The sequence below is a fragment of the Schistocerca serialis genome, chromosome 2 (genome assembly GCF_023864345.2).
Source record: "Schistocerca serialis cubense isolate TAMUIC-IGC-003099 chromosome 2, iqSchSeri2.2, whole genome shotgun sequence".
In the NCBI taxonomy this organism is placed as follows: domain Eukaryota; kingdom Metazoa; phylum Arthropoda; class Insecta; order Orthoptera; family Acrididae; genus Schistocerca; species Schistocerca serialis.
Genome location: NC_064639.1, coordinates 130627138 through 130646397, shown reverse-complemented (window position 1 = coordinate 130646397; position 19260 = coordinate 130627138). Strand labels below are relative to the sequence as shown.

At 39.3% G+C, this 19260-nt stretch overlaps 1 protein-coding gene across 1 annotated transcript in view; it reads left to right on the top strand.

Annotated features, from left to right (window-relative positions):
• Positions 1-14788, top strand: part of LOC126455776 (uncharacterized) — a 53243-nt gene extending 38455 nt beyond the window's left edge. Inside the window, exons 7-8 of the mRNA XM_050091541.1 lie at positions 1172-1249; positions 14653-14788. Coding sequence (XP_049947498.1) covers positions 1172-1249; positions 14653-14743 — 169 coding nt within the window. The 3' untranslated portion in view covers positions 14744-14788. The remainder of the gene's footprint in view (positions 1-1171; positions 1250-14652) is intronic.
• Positions 14789-19260: the final 4472 nt, after the last annotated feature.

Sequence of the window (19260 nt, the reverse complement as noted above, 5' to 3'; positions counted from 1 at the left end):
ACCACCACCCCAATTTTTTTATTTTATTTTATTTTTTATTTATTTCCCTCTATTTCTTTCCTTTTCTGCTACTCCCCGCCCCCCCCCCCCCCACTCCACAGCTCTCTCTTGCCTGCCACCCAACCTGCAGCACCACACTGTACACCATCCCCACCATACTATCCCCCCCTCCCTGCCCCAGCCTCCTCCTTTCCCCCACACAGTCGCCACTCCCATCATGCACTGGTGCTGCTGCTCGCAGTGTGGTTTCAGTTGCCTGAGACAGCAGTTGCGTGTGTGAGTTGCGTTTGCATGTGTGTGTGTGTGTGTGTGTGTAAGTATGTGTGTCTATTGTTGACACAGGCTATGGCCAAAAGCTTTAAGTGTGCAAATCTTTTTGTTGTGCCTATCTGCGACTCAGCATCTCTACTATATGGAAAGTAACAACTTTCCTTCTCAGCATATTGTTACGTTTCATCCTGAATTTCCATTGTTTGAACATGGAATTGACTAACTTACACCTTCATAGTGGAAATAATCTTTTGTCATTGTTCATCTGAGCAGTGGAAAGTTTATAATAGTTTCTTTAAATTTTCACCCAGTCGCCACTCCCATCATACACTGGTGCTGCTGCTCGCAGTGTGGTTTCAGTTGCCTGAGACAGCAATCGTGTATGTGAGTTGCGTTTGTGTGATTGTGTGTGTATGTGTGTGTGTACGTATGTGTGTCTATTGTTGACACAGACCATGGCCGAAAGCTTTAAGTGTAAAAATCTTTTTGTTGTGCCTATCTGCGACTCAGCATCTCCACAATATGGTGAGTAGCAACTTTCCTTCTCAGAATATTGTTAATTCCATGTTCCACAGATAATCAGCATGATCTGAAGATCTATCTGTGTAGGAATGCAGTTAATAGTACTAACATTTCAACTTACAACTTATATTTATTATAACTTAGATTCATTACTCCACTGTGTATTTTCCATTATTTGATTTTAATTTCTAAAAGTTAGACACAAACAATTGCATCAGAAAGGAATTAAATTTCAGGCAATTCATTTGATTTATCATATTTTTGATATATTGTGTGATTTAAATAAATTCATTCATATTGTAAATAGTTTAAGTTACCAATATTGCATTTTTCCCAAAAAAAAATATAATACTTTTCTTATGTATATATACATTTTTAGTTACAGTGGGCAGTATGCCTATCCTCTTCCTCAGCGAAATCCTGAGAGAGCTCATAGAAGATCTTTCCTAGATATGAGGTAAGACTATATTATTTAAAGTTCTAGCATAAGTCAAGCAGTGTACACTTCACTGAGTGTACAACATGAGCTCATAAATGAAACTTCCTGGCAGTTTAAAACTGTATGCAGCCCTGAGACTCGATCTCAGAACCTTCACCTTTCGCAGGCAAATGTCCCAAGTTTGAATCTCGGCCCAGCTTAACAGTTTTAATCCGACAGAAACAGCACACTCTCCACTGCAGATTGAAAATATGATTCTGAATGAGTTCATAAGTATTTAACTTGAAAGTTCTCTCATTTGTGGAGAAAGAAAAAATAGTGTTCTTTTGAATGCAACAGTAAGAGAAATCTTTCAGGTATGGAGCTCATAGATTTGTGAGTGAAGCACACACTATCTGTTCTTATGTTGCACAGTTTTTATTATTTAATGTAATCTTAATAGTTTTGCGTATGTGACTAATTGAGTGAGTGTCTTGTTTCTTATATTTTTAAGTTCGATGCAGGTGACTATACTATACTAAGGGAACGTAGCTACCAGAATATCCAACAAAAACCCACACAATTAAATGTAGTGGAGGCTGAAGTAGCCCTTTAGGAGGAGAAAAGAACCAGCATATGTAAAACATACCACTCAGAATGCATTTCAAATAGGTGCCCACAGGGTACACGGCAGAAAGAAGTTGGGAGTTAAGAGCAGCATTTTAGAGGTTTAGATGTTGATAGGAACCATGGACCATGGACCTTGCCATTGGAGGGGAAGCTTGCATGCCTCAATGAAACAGATAGCCGTATCGTAGGTGCAACCACAACAGAGGGGTATCTGTTGAGAGGCCAGACAAACATGTGGTTCCTGAAGAGGGGCACGTGTGGTTCCTGGAGAAGGGCAGCAGCATTTTCAGTAGTTGCAGGGGCAACAGTCTGGATGATTGATTGATCTGGCCTTGTAACACTAACCAAAACGGCCTTACTGTGGTGGTACTGTGAACGGCTGAAAGCAAGGAGAAACTACAGCCGTAATTTTTCCCGAGGGCATGCAGCTTTACTGTATGGTTAAATGATGATGGTGTCCTCTTGGGTAAAATATTCTGGAGGTAAAATAGCCCCTCATTTGGATCTCCAGGCAAGGACTACTCAGGAGGACGTTGTTTTCAGGAGAAAGAAAACTGGTGTTCTACAGATTGGAGGGTGGAATTTCAGATCCCTTAATCGAGCAGGTAGGTTAGAAAATTTAAAAAGGGAAATGGATAGGTTAAAGTTAGATGTAGTGGGAATTAGTGAAGTTCAGTGGCTGGAGGAACGAGACTTCTGGCCAGGTGAATACAGGATTATAAAATAGGGGTAATGCAGGAGTAGGTTTAATTATGGATTTAAAAAAAATAGGAATTCGGGTAAGCTACTACAAACAGCATAGTGAACACATTATTGTGGCCTAGATAGACACGAAGCCCACGCCTACCACAGTAGTACAAGTTTATATGCTGACTAGCTCCATAGACAACGAAGAGATTGATGAAATGTATGATGGGATAAAAGAAATTATTCAGATAGTGAAGGGAGATGAAAATTTAATAGTCATGGGTGACTGGAATTCGATGGTAGGAAAAGGAAGAGAAGGAAACGTAGTAGGTGAATATGGAATGGGGGTGAGGAATGAAAGAGGAAGCCACCTGGTAGAATTTTGCACAGAGCATAACTTAATCATTGCTAACACTTGGTTCAAGAATCATAATAGAAGGTTGTATACATGGAAGAAGCCTGGAGATACTGACAGGTTTCAGATAGATTATATAATCGTAAGACAGAGATTTAGGAACCAGGTTTTAAATTGTAATACATTTCCAGGGGCAGATGTGGACTCTGACCACAATCGATTGGTTATGAACTGTAGATTAAAACTGAAGAAACTGCAAAAAGTTGGGAATTTAAGGAGATGGGACCTGGATAAACTGACAGAACCAGAGGTTGTACAGAGTTTCAGGGAAAGCATTAGGGAACAATTGACAAGAATGGGGGAAAGAAATACAGTAGAAGAAGAATGGGTTGCTTTGAGAGATAAAAATAGTGAAGGCAGCAGAGGATCAAGTAAGTAAAAAGACAAGAGCTAATAGAAATCCTTGGGTAACAGAAGAGACATTGAATTTAATTGTTGAAAGGAGAAAATACAAAAATGGAGTAAATGAAGCAGGCAAAAAGGAATACAAACGTCTCAAAAATGAGATCGACGGGAAGTGCAAAATGGCTAAGCAGGGGTGCCTAGAGGACAAATGCAAGGATGTAGAGGCGTATATCACTAGGGGTAAGATAGATACTGCTTACAGGAAAATTAAAGAGACCTTTGGAGAAAGAGAACCACTTGCATGAATATCAAGAGCTCAGATGGAAACCCAGTTCTAAGCAAAGAAGGGAAAACAGAAAGGTGGATGGAGTATATAGAGGCACTATACAAGGGCGATGTTCTTGAGGACAGTATTATGGAAATGGAAGAGGATGTAGATGAAGATGAAATTGTAGATATGATACTGCATGAAGAGTTTGACAGAGCGCTGAAAGACCTAAGTTGGGGTAGGTGTGATACTACGTGAAGAGTTTGACAGAGCACTGAAAGACCTAAGTCGAAACAAGGCCCATGGAGTAGACAGCATTCCATTAGAAGTACTGATAGCCTTGGGAGAGCCAGCCCTGACAAAACTCTACCATCTGGTGAGCAAGATGTATGAGACAAACGAAATGCCCTCTGACTTCAAGAAGAATATAATAATGCCAATCCCAAAGAAAGCAGGTGTTGACAGATGTGAAAATTACCAAACTGTCAGGTTAGTAAGCCATGGCTGCAAAATACAAATTCTTTACAGACGAATGGAAAAACTGGTAGAAGCCAACCTCAGGGGAGATCAGTTTGGGTTCCGTAGAAATGTTGGAACACGTGCGGCAATGCTGACCCTACGACTTACCTTAGAAAATAGATTAAGGAAAGGCAAACCTAAGTTTCTAGCATTTGTGGATTAAGAGAAAGCTTTTGACAATGTTGACTGGAATACTCTCTTTCAAATTACGAAGGTGGCAGGGGTAAAATACAGGGAGTGAAAGGCTGTTTACAATTTGTACAGAAACCAGATTGCAGTTATAAGAGTTGAGGGGCACGAAAGGGAAGCAGTGGTTGGGAAGGGAGTGAGACAGCCTATCCCCGATGTTATTTAATCTGTATACTGAGCGAACAGCAAAGGAAACAAAAGAAAAATTTTGGAGTAGTAATTAAAATCCATGGAGAAGAAATTAAAACTTCGAGGTTTGTCAATGACATTGTAATTCTGTCAGAGACAGCAAGGACCAGGAAGAGTAGCTCAGCAGAATGGACAGTGTCTTGAAAGGACAATATAAGATGAACATCAACAAAAGCAAAATGAGGATAATGAAATGTAGTTGAATTAAATCGGGTGATGCTGAGGGTATTAGATTAGGAAATGAGTTTTGCTATTTGGGGAGCAAAATAACTCATGATGGTTGAAGTAAAGAGGATATAAAATGTAGACTGGCAATGGTAAGGAAAGCGTTTCTGAAGAAAAGAAATTTGTTAACATCGAGTATAGATTTAAGTGTCAGGAAGTCTTTTCTGAAAGTATTTGTATGGAGTGTAGTCATGTATGGAAGTGAAATGTGGACGATAACTGGTTTAGACAAGAAGAGAAAGAAGCTTTTGAAATGTAGTGCTACAGAAGAATGCTGGAATTAGGTGGATAGATCACATAACTAATGAGGAGGTACTCAATAGAATTGGGGAGAAGAGAAATTTGTGGCACAACTTGACTAGAAGAAGGGATCGGTTAGTAGGATATATTCTGAGACATCAAGGGATCACCAGTTTAGTATTGGAGGGCAGCGTGGAGGGTAAAAATCGTAGAGGGAGACCAAGAGATGAATACACTAAGCAGATTCAGAAGGATGTAGGTTGCAGTAGGTACTGGGAGATGAAGAAGCTTGCACAGGATAGAGTAGCATGGAGAGCTGCATGAAACCAGTCTCTGGACTGAAGACCACAACAACAACAACAACAACATGAAGGGCATACATGAACATCCACATCTGTTGTCTCTTCTAAAAAATCTGGATGCTAGCATTACATTTTTTAATATGTTACAAAAAATTTAAGGTGTTCTCAGTAAACTGGTGCATAATTAGACAAATACTCTTTAATTTTTGCACATTTTGTCAGATTTACATCAAGTTAATCAGTTTTAGAACTTTGGTTGTTAGAAGCATCAGCTTATATTTAAACTGTTTATATTTCAATGTATAATTTAATCCTACTCCCAACATCACCACTGCTGAAGCCCAGGCTATCCGTGATCTGAAGGCTGACCGATCCATCGTCATTCTTCCGGCGGACAAGGGTTCCACGACCGTGGTACTTGATCGTCGGGAGTATGTGGCTGAGGGAATGCGTCAGCTTTCAGACAACACTACATACAAAGTTTGTCAAGGTAATCCCATTCCTGATGTCCAGGCAGAGCTTCAAGGAATGCTCAGAACCTTAGGGCCCCTACAAAACTTTTCACCTGATTCCATCAACCTCCTGACCCCACCAACACCCCACATCCCTACCTTCTACCTTCTTCCTAAAAATCACAAACCCAATCATCCCGGCCGTCCCATTGTTGCTGGTTACCAAGCCCCCACAGAACGTATCTCTGCCTACGTAGATCAACACCTTCAACCCATTACATGCAGTCTCCCATCCTTCATCAAAGACACCAGCCACTTTCTCGAACGCCTGGAATCCTTACCCAGTCTGTTACCCCCGGAAACCATCCTGGTAACCATTGATGCCACTTCCTTATACAAATATTCCGCATGTCCAGGGCCTCGCTGTGATGGAGCACTTCCTTTCACGCCGATCACCTGCCACCCTACCTAAAACCTCTTTCCTCATTACCTTAGCCAGCTTCATCCTGACCCACAACTTCTTCACTTTCGAAGGCCAGACATACCAACAATTAAAGCAAACAGCCATGGGTTCCAGGATGGCCCCCTTGTACGCCAACCTATTCATGGGTCGCTTAGAGGAAGCCTTCTTGGTTACCCAGGCCTGCCAACCCAAAGTTTGGTACAGATTTATTGATGACATCTTCATGATCTGGACTCACAGTGAAGAAGAACTCCAGAATTTCCTCTCCAACCTCAACTTCTTTGGTTACATCAGATTCACCTGGTCCTACTCCTAATCCCATGCCACTTTCCTTGACGTTGACCTCCACCTGTCCAATGGCCAGCTTCACACGTCCATCCACATCAGACCCACCAACAAGCAACAGTACCTCCATTATGACAGCTGCCACCCATTCCACATCAAACGGTCCCTTCCCTAAAGCCTAGGTCTTCGTGGCAAACGAATCTGCTCCAGTCCGGAATCCCTGAACCATTACACCAACAACCTAAAAACAGCTGTCGCATCCCGCAACTACCCTCGCGACCTGGTACAGAAGCAAATAACCAGAGCCACTTCCTCATCTCCTCAAACCCAGAACCTCCCACAGAAAACCCCAAAAGTGCCCCACTTGTGACAGGATACTTTCCGGGACTGGATCAGACTCTGAATGTGCCTCTCCAGCAGGGATACGACTTCCTCAAATCCTGCCCTGAAATGAGATCCATCCTTCATGAAATCCTCCCCATTCCACCAAGAGTGTCTTTCCGCCATCCACCTAACCTTCGTAACCTCTTAGTTCATCCCTATGAAATCCCCAAATCACCTTCCCTACCCTCTGGCTCCTACCCTTGTAACCGCCCCCGGTGTAAAACCTGTCCCATGCACCCTCCCACCACCACCATCTACTCCAGTCCTGTAAACCGGAAGGTGTACACGATCAAAGGCAGAGCCACGTGTGAAAGCACCCACGTGATTTACCAACTGACCTGCCTACACTGTGAAGCTTTCTATGTGGGAATGACCAGCAACAAACTGTCCATTCGCGTGAATAGACACAGGCAGACAGTGTTTGTTGGTAATGAGGATTACCCTGTGGCTAAACATGCCTCGGTGCTCTGCCAGCACATCTTGGCACAGTGTTACACCGTCCGGGTTATCTGCATACTTCCCACTAACACCAACCTGTCAGAACTCCGGAGATGGGAACTTGCCCTTCAGTATATCCTCTCTTCTCGTTATCCGCCAGGCCTCAATCTCCACTAATTTCAATTTGCCGCTGCTCATACCTCACCTGTCTTTCAACAACATCTTTGCCTCTGTACTTCTGCCTCGACTGACATCTCTGCCCAAACTCTTTGCCTTTACAAATGTCTGCTTGTATCTGTGTATGTGCGGATGGATATGTGTGTGTGTGTGTGAGTGTATACCTGTCCTTTTTTCCCCCTAAGGTAAGTCTTTCCGCTCCTGGGATTGGAATGACTCCTTACCTTCTCCCTTAAAACCCACATCCTTTCGTCTTTCCCTCTCCTTCCCCCTTTCCTGATGAAGCAACCGTTTGTTGCGAAAGCTTGAATTTTGTGTGTATGTTTGTGTTTGTTTGTGTGTCTATGGACCTGCCAGCACTTCCGTTTGGTAAGTCACATCATCTTTGTTTTTAGATATATTTTTCCCACGTGGAATGTTTCCCTCTATTATACTCATATAATTTATTATGGATAGATAAAAAATCTGCTCATTATCTGGTTGTAGGAGAAAACACATATGAAAGATAATGGAAATGCACAAGCTTTCAGAGCCAGTGGCTCCTTGTGGCAGAAGAGTTGAAATCCTGGGTCAGGAGAGGTTTACTGGATGTCATACCATCCAGTAAGTCTACCCTGATCCAGGGTTATGGGCGACTTTTTCTATAACTCAATTTCTGTGGTGTGCGTACTGTAAGACCTTCGGTACACACACCGTCAGATTATTTGACTTGTCGCTCTAACGAAGTAGGCGAGTGTCGGCAATATGTCTCGTGGTCTTATCGTGGCGTGTTTATCTTCTGCCGTTAGGTCAGACGATAGAAATACAACTTGCACGCTTAGAGTAGCAGATTGACGGTGACCAACTTTAAACAGAACTTGATTAATTTTCACACACATTTATTAAATTAGTAACAATCATAAACCTTACTTAACTTGATTCTGGATGCTATTTACAATTGACAATCTGAAATTCCTTTGGTCTTGGTACGTTAATCTTATTCTCACATATCTCTGATACTTGACAACATGTCTATACATTTATCTTCATGGCCATGTACAGGAATATGATAATCTTGTTAGGTGCAGACTGAAACTTGACTACAAACTAAAGCAGACTGGTACAGACTGATGCAGAATGACTAATCGGAGGTCTGTACACTCGTTATAATACCTCGAGCGTTCAGGTATCACTGCGCGAGTGTGATCCGCAAGGAGAAACGGTTCTACTTTAGCAGCAATCTCATTGGCTGCGTTACATATTAATAAGCGGATCGGCGGAAGCAGAATTTGGTCCGTCTCTAAGACTGCGCCATCTCATAGTGCGGAGACGGACGAGCGCTGTGCCTGCGCTTTTGTGCTTAGCGGGGCGCGCTCTATTGGGAAAGTTGTGTATGCGCTGACTACGCGAAACTATGTACACAACAATTTCCTAAACCTTTCCAGTCCTTTTCCTAGATCACTCTTCCTTTCCTTTGAACCCTTTTCCCAGAACAAGGTGCCACTGGCTCTGAAAGCTGTGCATTTCCATATCTTTTGCACATTTTCTCATGCCACTGCGTGACTGAGTAGATTTTTTATCCATCTGTATTATATTTTCAAACATGAATTATTTTGAAACTTTCTGGCAGATTATAACTGTGTGCCGGGCCGAGACTCGAACTCAGGATCTTTGCCTTTCACAGGCAAGTGCTTTACCAACTGAGCTACCCAAGCATGACTCACGCTCTGTCCTCACAGCTTTAATTCCTCCAGTTCCTCGTTTTGTACCTTCCAAACTTTACAGAAGCTCTCCTGCAAACCTTGCAGAACTAGCTCTCCTGAAAGAAAGGATATTGCGGAGGCATGGCTTAGCCACAGCCTGGGGGTTGTTTCTAGAATCTTGGGTAGCTCAGTTGGTAGAGCACTTGCCCGCAAAAGGCAAAGGTCCTGAGTTCAAGTCTCAGTCCGGCACACAGTTTTAATCTGCCAGGAAGTTTCATATCAGCGCACACTCCGCTGTAGAGTGAAAATTTCATTCTATGAATTATTTTCTTTAATGCATAATGTATGTACTCTTAACTTCTCTGTAAGGGTTTCCGGGTAATGGTTTGGCCTAGCCTTTTTTATTGCTTTATCACCCGCATTACTACTTTTTGATCCTTCTTAATATTGAGAAGTTGGCAAAGAGCTTACCAGTTGTTTTTAGTCTAATTGTCTTTGGCCAAACACTTTGCACATCAAATGTTGTTGCGATCTATGAATACCACTATTAGTTTGTTGTATTGTTCTTTAATACTGCATTTAATTCCTTGTATACCTATCTCCTCCATATAATATCATGGATTATTAGACTAGAAGTCATGTAGAGGCTTCCGGCCTTTCAAATTACATTTCATGTTTGATTAGCGATTCCCTCTTCACTGCTGCCTCAAAGTGAATTTTTTCCAACCTGATGAAAGCATCTTTGAAATGCATATTACATATGTACGTTGTACTTACACTTGAATTTAGAATGTTATTGAAATGTTTATGTAATTGGTGGGTGCTGATTCCAGGCTGAACATCAGTTTTTGATCTCATTAAAATGCAACATTTCAGTTATGTTCTTCAAGGTGTGTAATAAATTAACTGGGGGATGGGGGTGCACAGTGTATTGCATTTCTAGTGGTATCATAACACTTCTGCATGCAAAATTTTTACGTTGTTTTCGCCCTAAAATACCTCTGACAGGTGTTGGGAAAAAGGGAGGGAATATGTGGCAGACTTTTTGTGGAGTACACTGTTTGCTGGAAATGGGTAACCCACTGTGAACCAGCAACAAGCTAGTGCGGGCCATGTTTTCATGCTGTAGTTGTGGAAATTGAACACCCATTCTCCATGTGCTGCTCTTTTAGCCTGTCATGGCAGTTCCTGATTGGCAGCTGCCCTCTAATCATACTGTGCTTCTCATACTAGGATTGGTGGCAATCAGGAGCTCTGGGATCCTGTGCTGTATTCTCTGTTGACATTATTAGGCTGCTTCAGGATATCAATTGCCTCTTTGTTTTGCATGTGCACACCCATGACTATCTTGTAAGTTCTCAGGCTTCCTGAGACTTTGCAGACTGCCCATAATCAAGATGGTACTCTGCAAGTGTTGATCCGTTTTTCTGCCCCAGTAGAACATTACACTCACACTATGCTGGTACCAACAGGCTTTCCATATTCCTCAATGTAAGAAGCACCATACTCACAAAGTATCTCACACATGCCTGAGGTGCCTAGGGTTTTCACTGCATCCTCAGTAAATCATACAAAATTCTGTCTGCTGCAGGCACTGTTTTGTTGCCTGCTCAGCAGAACATCTTGCCTCCTCAGTCGATGGCATCTTTGACATAAAGTAAGTCCATCACTGGGGACTGTTCTTTTATTGCACTTACTATGTCTAGAGGCATTGGGCGGAATTTCGTATGGTGGTGATGTACTACTAGCCTAAGGTGACAGGCTACAGCTAGACTCAAAGATGATAGTTCTGATGAATGTTACAGCACCTCTAATCTGGAAGCTATGTCTCAGTTGCTGGTTGTAACAGCCTAGCTGTACACTTGAGAACTGCAGTTGAAGACTTACAGCATCAGGGACATCTCACAGGATTTGTAGACCACACCTGACATCAAAAGATGATGTCCTTCTCACTACAGAAAGCATCATTTATGGAGCGGTTGTGCAACAGTTGTGACTGTAGAAAAATGAGGATCTGCTTTTCAGTAAAGAAAACTTCAATTTAATGGCTGCCATGTTTTATTCAGAGCTGTAATGATTTCCGCAGCACTGTTACTACGCTGAATGATTAAACAACCTGTCACTCATGTAAATCCCTACCACACAACTCCAATATTGCTTGACAGCACTGTAGCATAATCAATTTAGGCACATTACATCTCATACTAATAACACTTCCAATGAAAATAACCTAGCATATGTGACCGCCGTTGACTACGCCTGTCAAATACATGGCCATTCACTTTGATTGTCACCATCCAACTTCAATAATGCACCCTCGTAATGCAGTTAACATTTTCTATGAATGTCTAAACAGTGACTTTACTCATGCAACTGCATTTGGCAATGGCCACCAGACAGCTTGTACAGGGATGACAATGGAGTTGCTCTACGAAAAGTAGATATTAGTTGGTTAAGATTGGAATGTTTATAGGTGCATAAGACCATAGTTGGTATTTTTCTTTTATACCTAGCAGCTCTTTTCTGAAATGCAAATATTCTATTCAAGTAGTCACCTTGTACACTTTGGATCAGGAAGGTCTGTGAGCTTATATTTTACCCATTGTAATTATGTACTTTTGGTCTCCCCTCATATCAAATAGTTATCAATATTCTTAACAATTTTGTACTGCTTATTTCCTGGACTGCGTCACTTTATTATAACATATAGATTATAAGTTTCACTCTGTTGGATTGGAAATAGCACATACATTGTTTTACACTGATTTATGAAAGTATTGTTTTGTAGTACGTAAATACTTGCGTTTTTAATTTTAATATTCAAGGCTGCTTTATTTTCAAGTTCCTCCCTTTTTCTGAGTTGTACAGATAATTGCCATGCCATCAATATACGTCTTAAGTTTCTAGTTGCAGCCCCCCCCCCAGGAAATCTAGGATTTTTACATCTCTTGATAGTGAATGTAAAACTGATATGAGATTCATAGAAAAAAGAATATGATTTGATGAACAGTCGGTATAAAGATCAGCTTACAGTGCAGAGGAGTTTGAGTATGTGGTTATGCCATTTGACAGCACTTTCTTTATTAAATAAACATTAATATTTTCGAACCTAAGTTCAGTGAAAAACGGGACATTGCAGAAGCAAAGAAGAGATACCAACAAACCATGGGCAAGAAAATAAGTGACATTACCAAACCAGCAAAGTTAGGAATAAAGTATCCCACATAAATGACTGTATCATCTCACAAATGTAATTCAACTCTAAAAATGTGTTATGACCATAATAAAGCTGTAAAACTATTGTGTGACCTGTACTACCTGATTTATCCCAAGATGGCATTCATTCTTGAATGTGAGACAGAAAAAGCTACCTCTCTTAGGAGAAAGTAAAGTGGTTAAACAAATAGCTACTAATAATGGATATGTGCCATTCAAAACTGGCCGTATCCATCAAAACGTAAAAAGAAGAGACAGTGAAAGTTAAGGTGGCTAGAAACTATTATCTTCAAGATTGGCATCATAGGTGACAAGATAGAGGATAGGTGTGTATTCTGCAGTGTGTATTCAGTTTGCAGTCAGATTGAGAACTGAAACCAGTAGAGCCAAGACTGAAGGAGGGAAGAGAAACTTTACCAATAACTCAGACAGATTTTGGTAGAAAAAGAAATCATATTTAATGCATGTTTAAATTGGACATATTTTGAAATACTGCTTGTACATCTGAAATACTGCTTGTACATCTGGAGGGAAAATCAGCACATAGCACATTGACACAACACATCATAAGGTCTTTGAACCTGGCTATGTGTGTATGGAATGTGATAAATATTTGGTCTCTCAGAAGAGGCAAAGAAACACTTCAGACATTTATTTGTTTCCAAGACAGAATGAAAGCAGTGAAGCAGGTCATCAGAAAGTTTTCCGTCTTGAAAATGAAAACAAAAAACTTTCTTTCAATTAAAGCTATGGATGCCATAGCAAAGGATTAAATTACTAAAGAGATAGAAGGAAACAGAATACAGTGGAGGAATACCAGGTGGTTCTGAATCAGCAAAGAAAATACTCTTACAGTGTAGTTCAGGTATTCACTAAGCAGTTCAAGTATTCACTAAACTATGATCTCGAGTTTAAGAAAAGTATATTTTATGAGACCCAATGTTGATCTCCCATCAATACCTCTTCTGCAGCCTTATCATCAATAAGAGTCTGAAAATAAAACTTGAAACACGCAAAAATTTTCAGGCGATAATGAACTACATGCCTGTACATTTATCATGAGTTCTATAACAATTTATCACATTCCCAGACAGCTGCAATTACTATGGGTGTAAGAAGAGCAAGGGGAGAAAGAAGAGGATGTTGTCGAAAAAGGGGACGAGGAAGACTTTAAAATGCAGAATACAATGGTACAGGACCACAGGAAGAATGTTCTTCAAGGGATACCACAGAAGGAAATGATTATGACTCTATAGATACTGACTTAAAGGGAATTGTAGAAAGTGACTATGAATAATCTCTCATATTTGTTGGAACCACACCAGTATATTTTAACTTAATTTGCTATTAACCTATTATTTTTCAGTTTCTTATATTAATTTATCTTTAATTATTCACATATTCTTATTTTATAATGAACAAGTACTATATATATCATGTCATGCACCAAAAACCCTTAAAAATGTAGTACAGTAAATAAAATGTTTTGCACTTGTAACTGTTTTACTGTAAAAAGTTATATTATAAAAAATAATGTAGGCCTCTAAAATCTCTAAACATAACTACAACTACACACAGATGAACTGACCATTAGGAGAAAGTAACTGATGTTTCAGTGGCAAACTGCACAATTTCTAAGTAGCCATTTAATATTGGCAGTCATTTACTCAGTTTATTTCAACAAGCACTCGTACTCTCTGCTCCTTGTTGGTCCTTTACTGCCAAGTTATTACATCTGTCAGTACCTGAAAATGCTTTTAATTCCGAAACACTTTGGAATGGCTTAGAAGGTAAAATATAGTGACACAAGTTATTTTATACATCCCATCAGTCCAAAAATCTGCAAAGCTGGATTATTAAAAAATAGAGAAAAGTTAAGAGGGTTTGTACAACCAAATGAAATTGTCAAAAATTTCTTTCTCTGTTGCAACATTCAATTGACATGAATACCAGTTATGTTGTCAAGCCATTGACACATCATTTGAATTCGTATATTGTCATTATGTGGTAGATTCATATTGATAACACCAATGATTTTATTCCTGTTAATTCACGGCAACTGTTCACACATTGTTAATTTTGTTTGAGAATCGAGGTGCGTGGGACAAACTTTGCACACACTTTTCTCTTCAGATTTTGCTTCATTGTGATTTGTGACACAACAGTGTTGTCACACTACAGCCACACATCCACCACTTAACACTATAATAACTGCACTGATCTCACTTACATGAGAGGAATAAAATCAGTCTCTAAACTTTTTGGACAAATGGTGTGTGTGTGTGTGTGTGTGAAAAATCACTTGTCACATAGTTCTTACCTTCATTTTGTTGCAGACCACACATTTATCGTCGAACAGCATATCCAGAACAACCTTTTTATGGCTATGTTGATGGTGGAAATATGTTTTTCATGAATAGATACTAAAATAATTTTCCACTCAGGAACATCATCTACAGTAAGCAATGTGAGAAATATCTTTCCCTTTTGTGAATGAAAAGTAAAAATGCGACTGGTGCTGCTGCTGTTATCTTGTTACTTTGTTGGTTTTAATGTGTGTTAATTATTTTTGTTAGTAAAATAAAAATCTACATATTGTAAATGTTGGTAAGTTGGCATTTCTGTCTTCTCAGGTAACCCATCTGTGTCAGTTACCTACATTATATTAATTTCAACTGAATGCCAGTGCTCAACTTCTTAAATATTTTAATTATTTAATTTATCCACACTTTAAGTCTAGTTGATAATTTTGTTTAATGTGACCATTGTTATTCTGGCGTATAAATTATTCCATGGAGAAATCTGAAATATTGCCCTCAACTGTAGCTCTGAAGCACTTTAGTTCCTAAATTATTTAATATTAATTTCATTTCAATCAATAGATCCTAAATGAATTTGAATGCATAGTTTGTCTATAATTTGTTCTAATTGAATGTTTACATATTTAATGGAAATGATTCAAAGAATTTTATTGTATTTACTTTTTAAAAAACTGATATATTAGTAGAAAGAACGTCTTCCAGCAAACAGTTGTGTTTTAATTTGACTTCATATGTACTTTCCTCTTGACTCTTACAATCATCCATTTAATTGATATAACATGTAAATGAAAATTTGCAGATACACTATTGTCTGTGCCAGGACTGTATGTAGAATTATTCACAGCTACATTAGTATTTTAATACAATTTATTGTTTCACATATTTTGGAAGCTTTGCTACATGTAGCTCCATTGTCACAAGAGTGAATCCTTTTTATGTTTGTTCATCATAAGTTTTGTAACGCAATTAGATATTTAACTTTCACAACTTGATTTTTATCTAAGCTTTATATTCCACATATACAGTCTCATTTCTACAGAAATTCATATAATATTTTGTGAAATTGATGTTGTGACTTTATTGCTAAGATATTCTTAATAAGCACTTGCATTTTTATTAGTGTACAGGTTTTGCAATTATTGTTTTATATATGTTCTCAATAAAGGTAAAACATGAAGAGAAGAAAGTAATGTTTTATTTCTATATTTGAAACATGTTCTACATCTACATGTACATGGATACTCTGCAAATCATGTTTAAGTGCCTGGCAGAGGGTTCATTGAACCACATTCGCAATTCTCTATTATTCCAATCTCGTATAGCAAGCGGAAAGAATAAACACCTATATCCTGCCGTAAGAGCTCTGATTTCCCTTATTTCATCGTGGTGATCGTTCCGCCCTATGTAGGTCTGTGTCAAAAAAATATATTCGCATTCGGAGGAGAAAGTTGGTGATTGGAATTTTGTGAAAAGGTTCCATCGCAACGAAAAACGCCTTTCTTTTAATGATTTCCAGCCCAAATCCTGTATCATTTCTGTGACACTCTCTCCCATATTTCGCGATAATACAAAACGTGCTGCCTTTCTTTGAACTTTTTCGATGTTCTCTGTCAGTCCTATCCGGTAAGGATCACACACCGCGCAGCAGTAGAATAAGAGGACGGACAAGCATAGAGTAAGCAGTCTCCTTAGTAGGTCTGTTACATTTTCTAAGCGTCCCGTCAATAAAACACAGCCTTTGATTAGCCTTCCCCACAACATTTTCTATGTGTTCTTTCCAATTTAAGTTGTTCGTAATTGTAATACCTAGGTAGTTAGTTGAATTTACGGCTTTTAGATTAGACTGATTTATCGTGTAACTGAAGTTTAACGAGATGACCTCACACTTTTCGTTATTTAAGGTCAACTGCCACTTTTCGCACCATTCCGATATTTCTTCTAAATCGTTTTGCAATTTGTTTTGAACTTCTGATGACTTTATTAGTCGATAAACGACAGCGTCATCTGCAAACAACTGAAGACAGCTGCTCAGATTGTCTCCCAAATCATTTATATAGACAAGGAACAGCAAAGGACCTATAACACTACCTTGGGGAACACCTGAAATCACTTCTGTTTTACTCGATGCCTTTCTGTTAATTACTGCGAACTGTGACCTCTCTGACAGGAAATCGCAAATCCAGTCACATAACTGAGACGATTTTCCATAAGCACACAATTTCATTACGAGCCGCTTGTGAGGTACAGTGTCAAAAGACTTCCGGAAATCTAGGAATACGAAATCGATTTGAAATCCCTTGTCAATAGACACAGCACTTCATGTGAATAAAGAGCTAGTTGTGTTTCACAGGAACAATGTTTTCTAAACCCATGTTGACTGTATGTCAATAGACCATTTCCTTCGAGGTAATTCATAATGTTCGAAGACAATATATGTTCCAAAATCCTGCTGCATATCGACATTAACGATATGGGCCTATAATTTAGTGGATTACTTCTACTACCCTTCTTGAATATGGGTGTGACCTGTGCAACTTTCCAGTCTTTGGGTACGGATCTTTCGTCGAGTGAACGGTTGTATATGATTGTTAGGTATGGAGCTATTGCATCACCATACTCCGAAAGGAACCTAATTGGTATACAGTCTGGACCAGAAGACTTGCTTTTATTAAGTGATTTGAGTTGCTTCACAATTCCAAGGATATTTACTTCTACTTTACTCATGTTGGCAGCTGTTCTCGATTCGATTTCTGGAATATTTACTTCGTCTTCTTTTGTGAATGCATTTCAGAAGGCTTAGTTTAGTAAATCTGCTTTGGCAGCACTGTCTTCAATAGTATCTCCATTGTTATCGTGCTGAGAAGGCATTGATTGTTTCTTGCTGCTAGCATACTTCACATACGACCAGAATCTCTTTGGATTTTCTGCCAGGTTTCAAGACAAAGTTTCATTGTGGAAACTGTTATAGGCATCTCGCATTGAACTTCACGCTAAATTCAAGCTTCTGTAAAGGATAGCCAATCTTGGGGATTTTGCATCTGTTTAAATTTGACATGTTTGTTTCGTTGTGTCTGCAACAGTGTTCTAACCTATTTTGTGTACCAAGGAGGATCAGCTCCGTCGTTTGTTAGTTTATTTGGTATAAACCTCTCAATTGCTGGCGATACTTTTTCTTTGAATTCAAGCCACATCTGGTCTACACTTATATTATTAATTCAGATGAGACATAATGCATTATGTGAAGACGAAATTTAATTTTCTCTGCTGTCATACATGTGATTATACATTTTCAGGCACAGAATGATATACTGAAGACTGTTCTTTTCTATTTAGATCACAACATAAATGATCTGACAGATAGCATGGGCAGCAATCTGCGACTGGTTGCTGATGATACTGTAATGTACAGGAGAGTGTCGTCTCTAAGTGACTATGGGAGGATACAGGATGACTTGGATAGAATTTCTATTTTGTATAATACAAGGCGGTTTGCCCTAAATGTGAAAAAAGAAATTTAATGCATATGAGTAGTAAAAACATTGTATATACTCAAATACTGTATTAATGGTGTGCTGCTTGACACAGGCGTGTCAATTACATGTCTAGGTCCAATATTGCAAAGAAACCTGAAATGGAACAAGAATATCATGTCAGTGATAGAGAAGGCGAATGATTGACTCCAATTTATTGGGAGAATTCTAGGAAACTGTAACTTACTTGTACAGGAGATAATGTACAAAACACTTGTAAGACTACTGCTTGAGTGCTTGGGATCTCCACAAGGTCACTTAAAAGGAAGACATTGAGGTTGTGATTTGCTAATGTGTTATCAGTAGGTTTGATCAAAACACTAAAGCACGCATCATGAAGAAAGCGGCCCAATTTTCAGTCGTTCTGCGCATCCCCCTCTACTTTCCACTGGCAGCCAATAATATTCAGTCTCTTTCAGGGCGGCTAGCACAGAGTTACAGCTAGAGAGCAAGAATTTCGCAAGTCAGGTGATGGCAATATATGTGAATTGCTTCACATGCAGGCGAGGCGGATTATTTACCGCATTTATAACTTTTTCAAATGTGAATTTGAAAGCAGGTCTCCTACTGTTGACATTTGAAAACACATGCAGAACCATGCGGTGTTGGCAAGAAAACTGTAAAAAGAATTGTAAACAAAAGTGCCAGAGCTGTAGGAATCGTAGAAACAGTTGGTTTCGTGTCACCTGGAAAGCATCGAAATCGCAAGAAACCCGAAACACAAATGGATAGTTTTAACAGCGATGTTGTAAATGGAATGATGAATGCCCGACCAGGAAGTAGTTCAGCAGTGTATTACTTTGATGAAACATGGCTCAATTAGAATCATTCAAAGAAAATCTGCTGGAAAATGAGTGATGGTACTGGCAGTTTTAAAGTTCTCATAGGAATAGGTTCTCGGATAATTATTCTGCATGCTGACTCTTCTTTTGGTTTTGTTTCTGAGAATAATCTTATATTTACGTGTAAGAAAAACAGCAGTGATTACCATTTGGAAATGAACGCTGCCATTTTGTGATGTGATTCACAATACTTGCCATACCTTTGCTTCGAAGTCTGTCATTGCCAATTATAATTCAACTGTTACACAGAA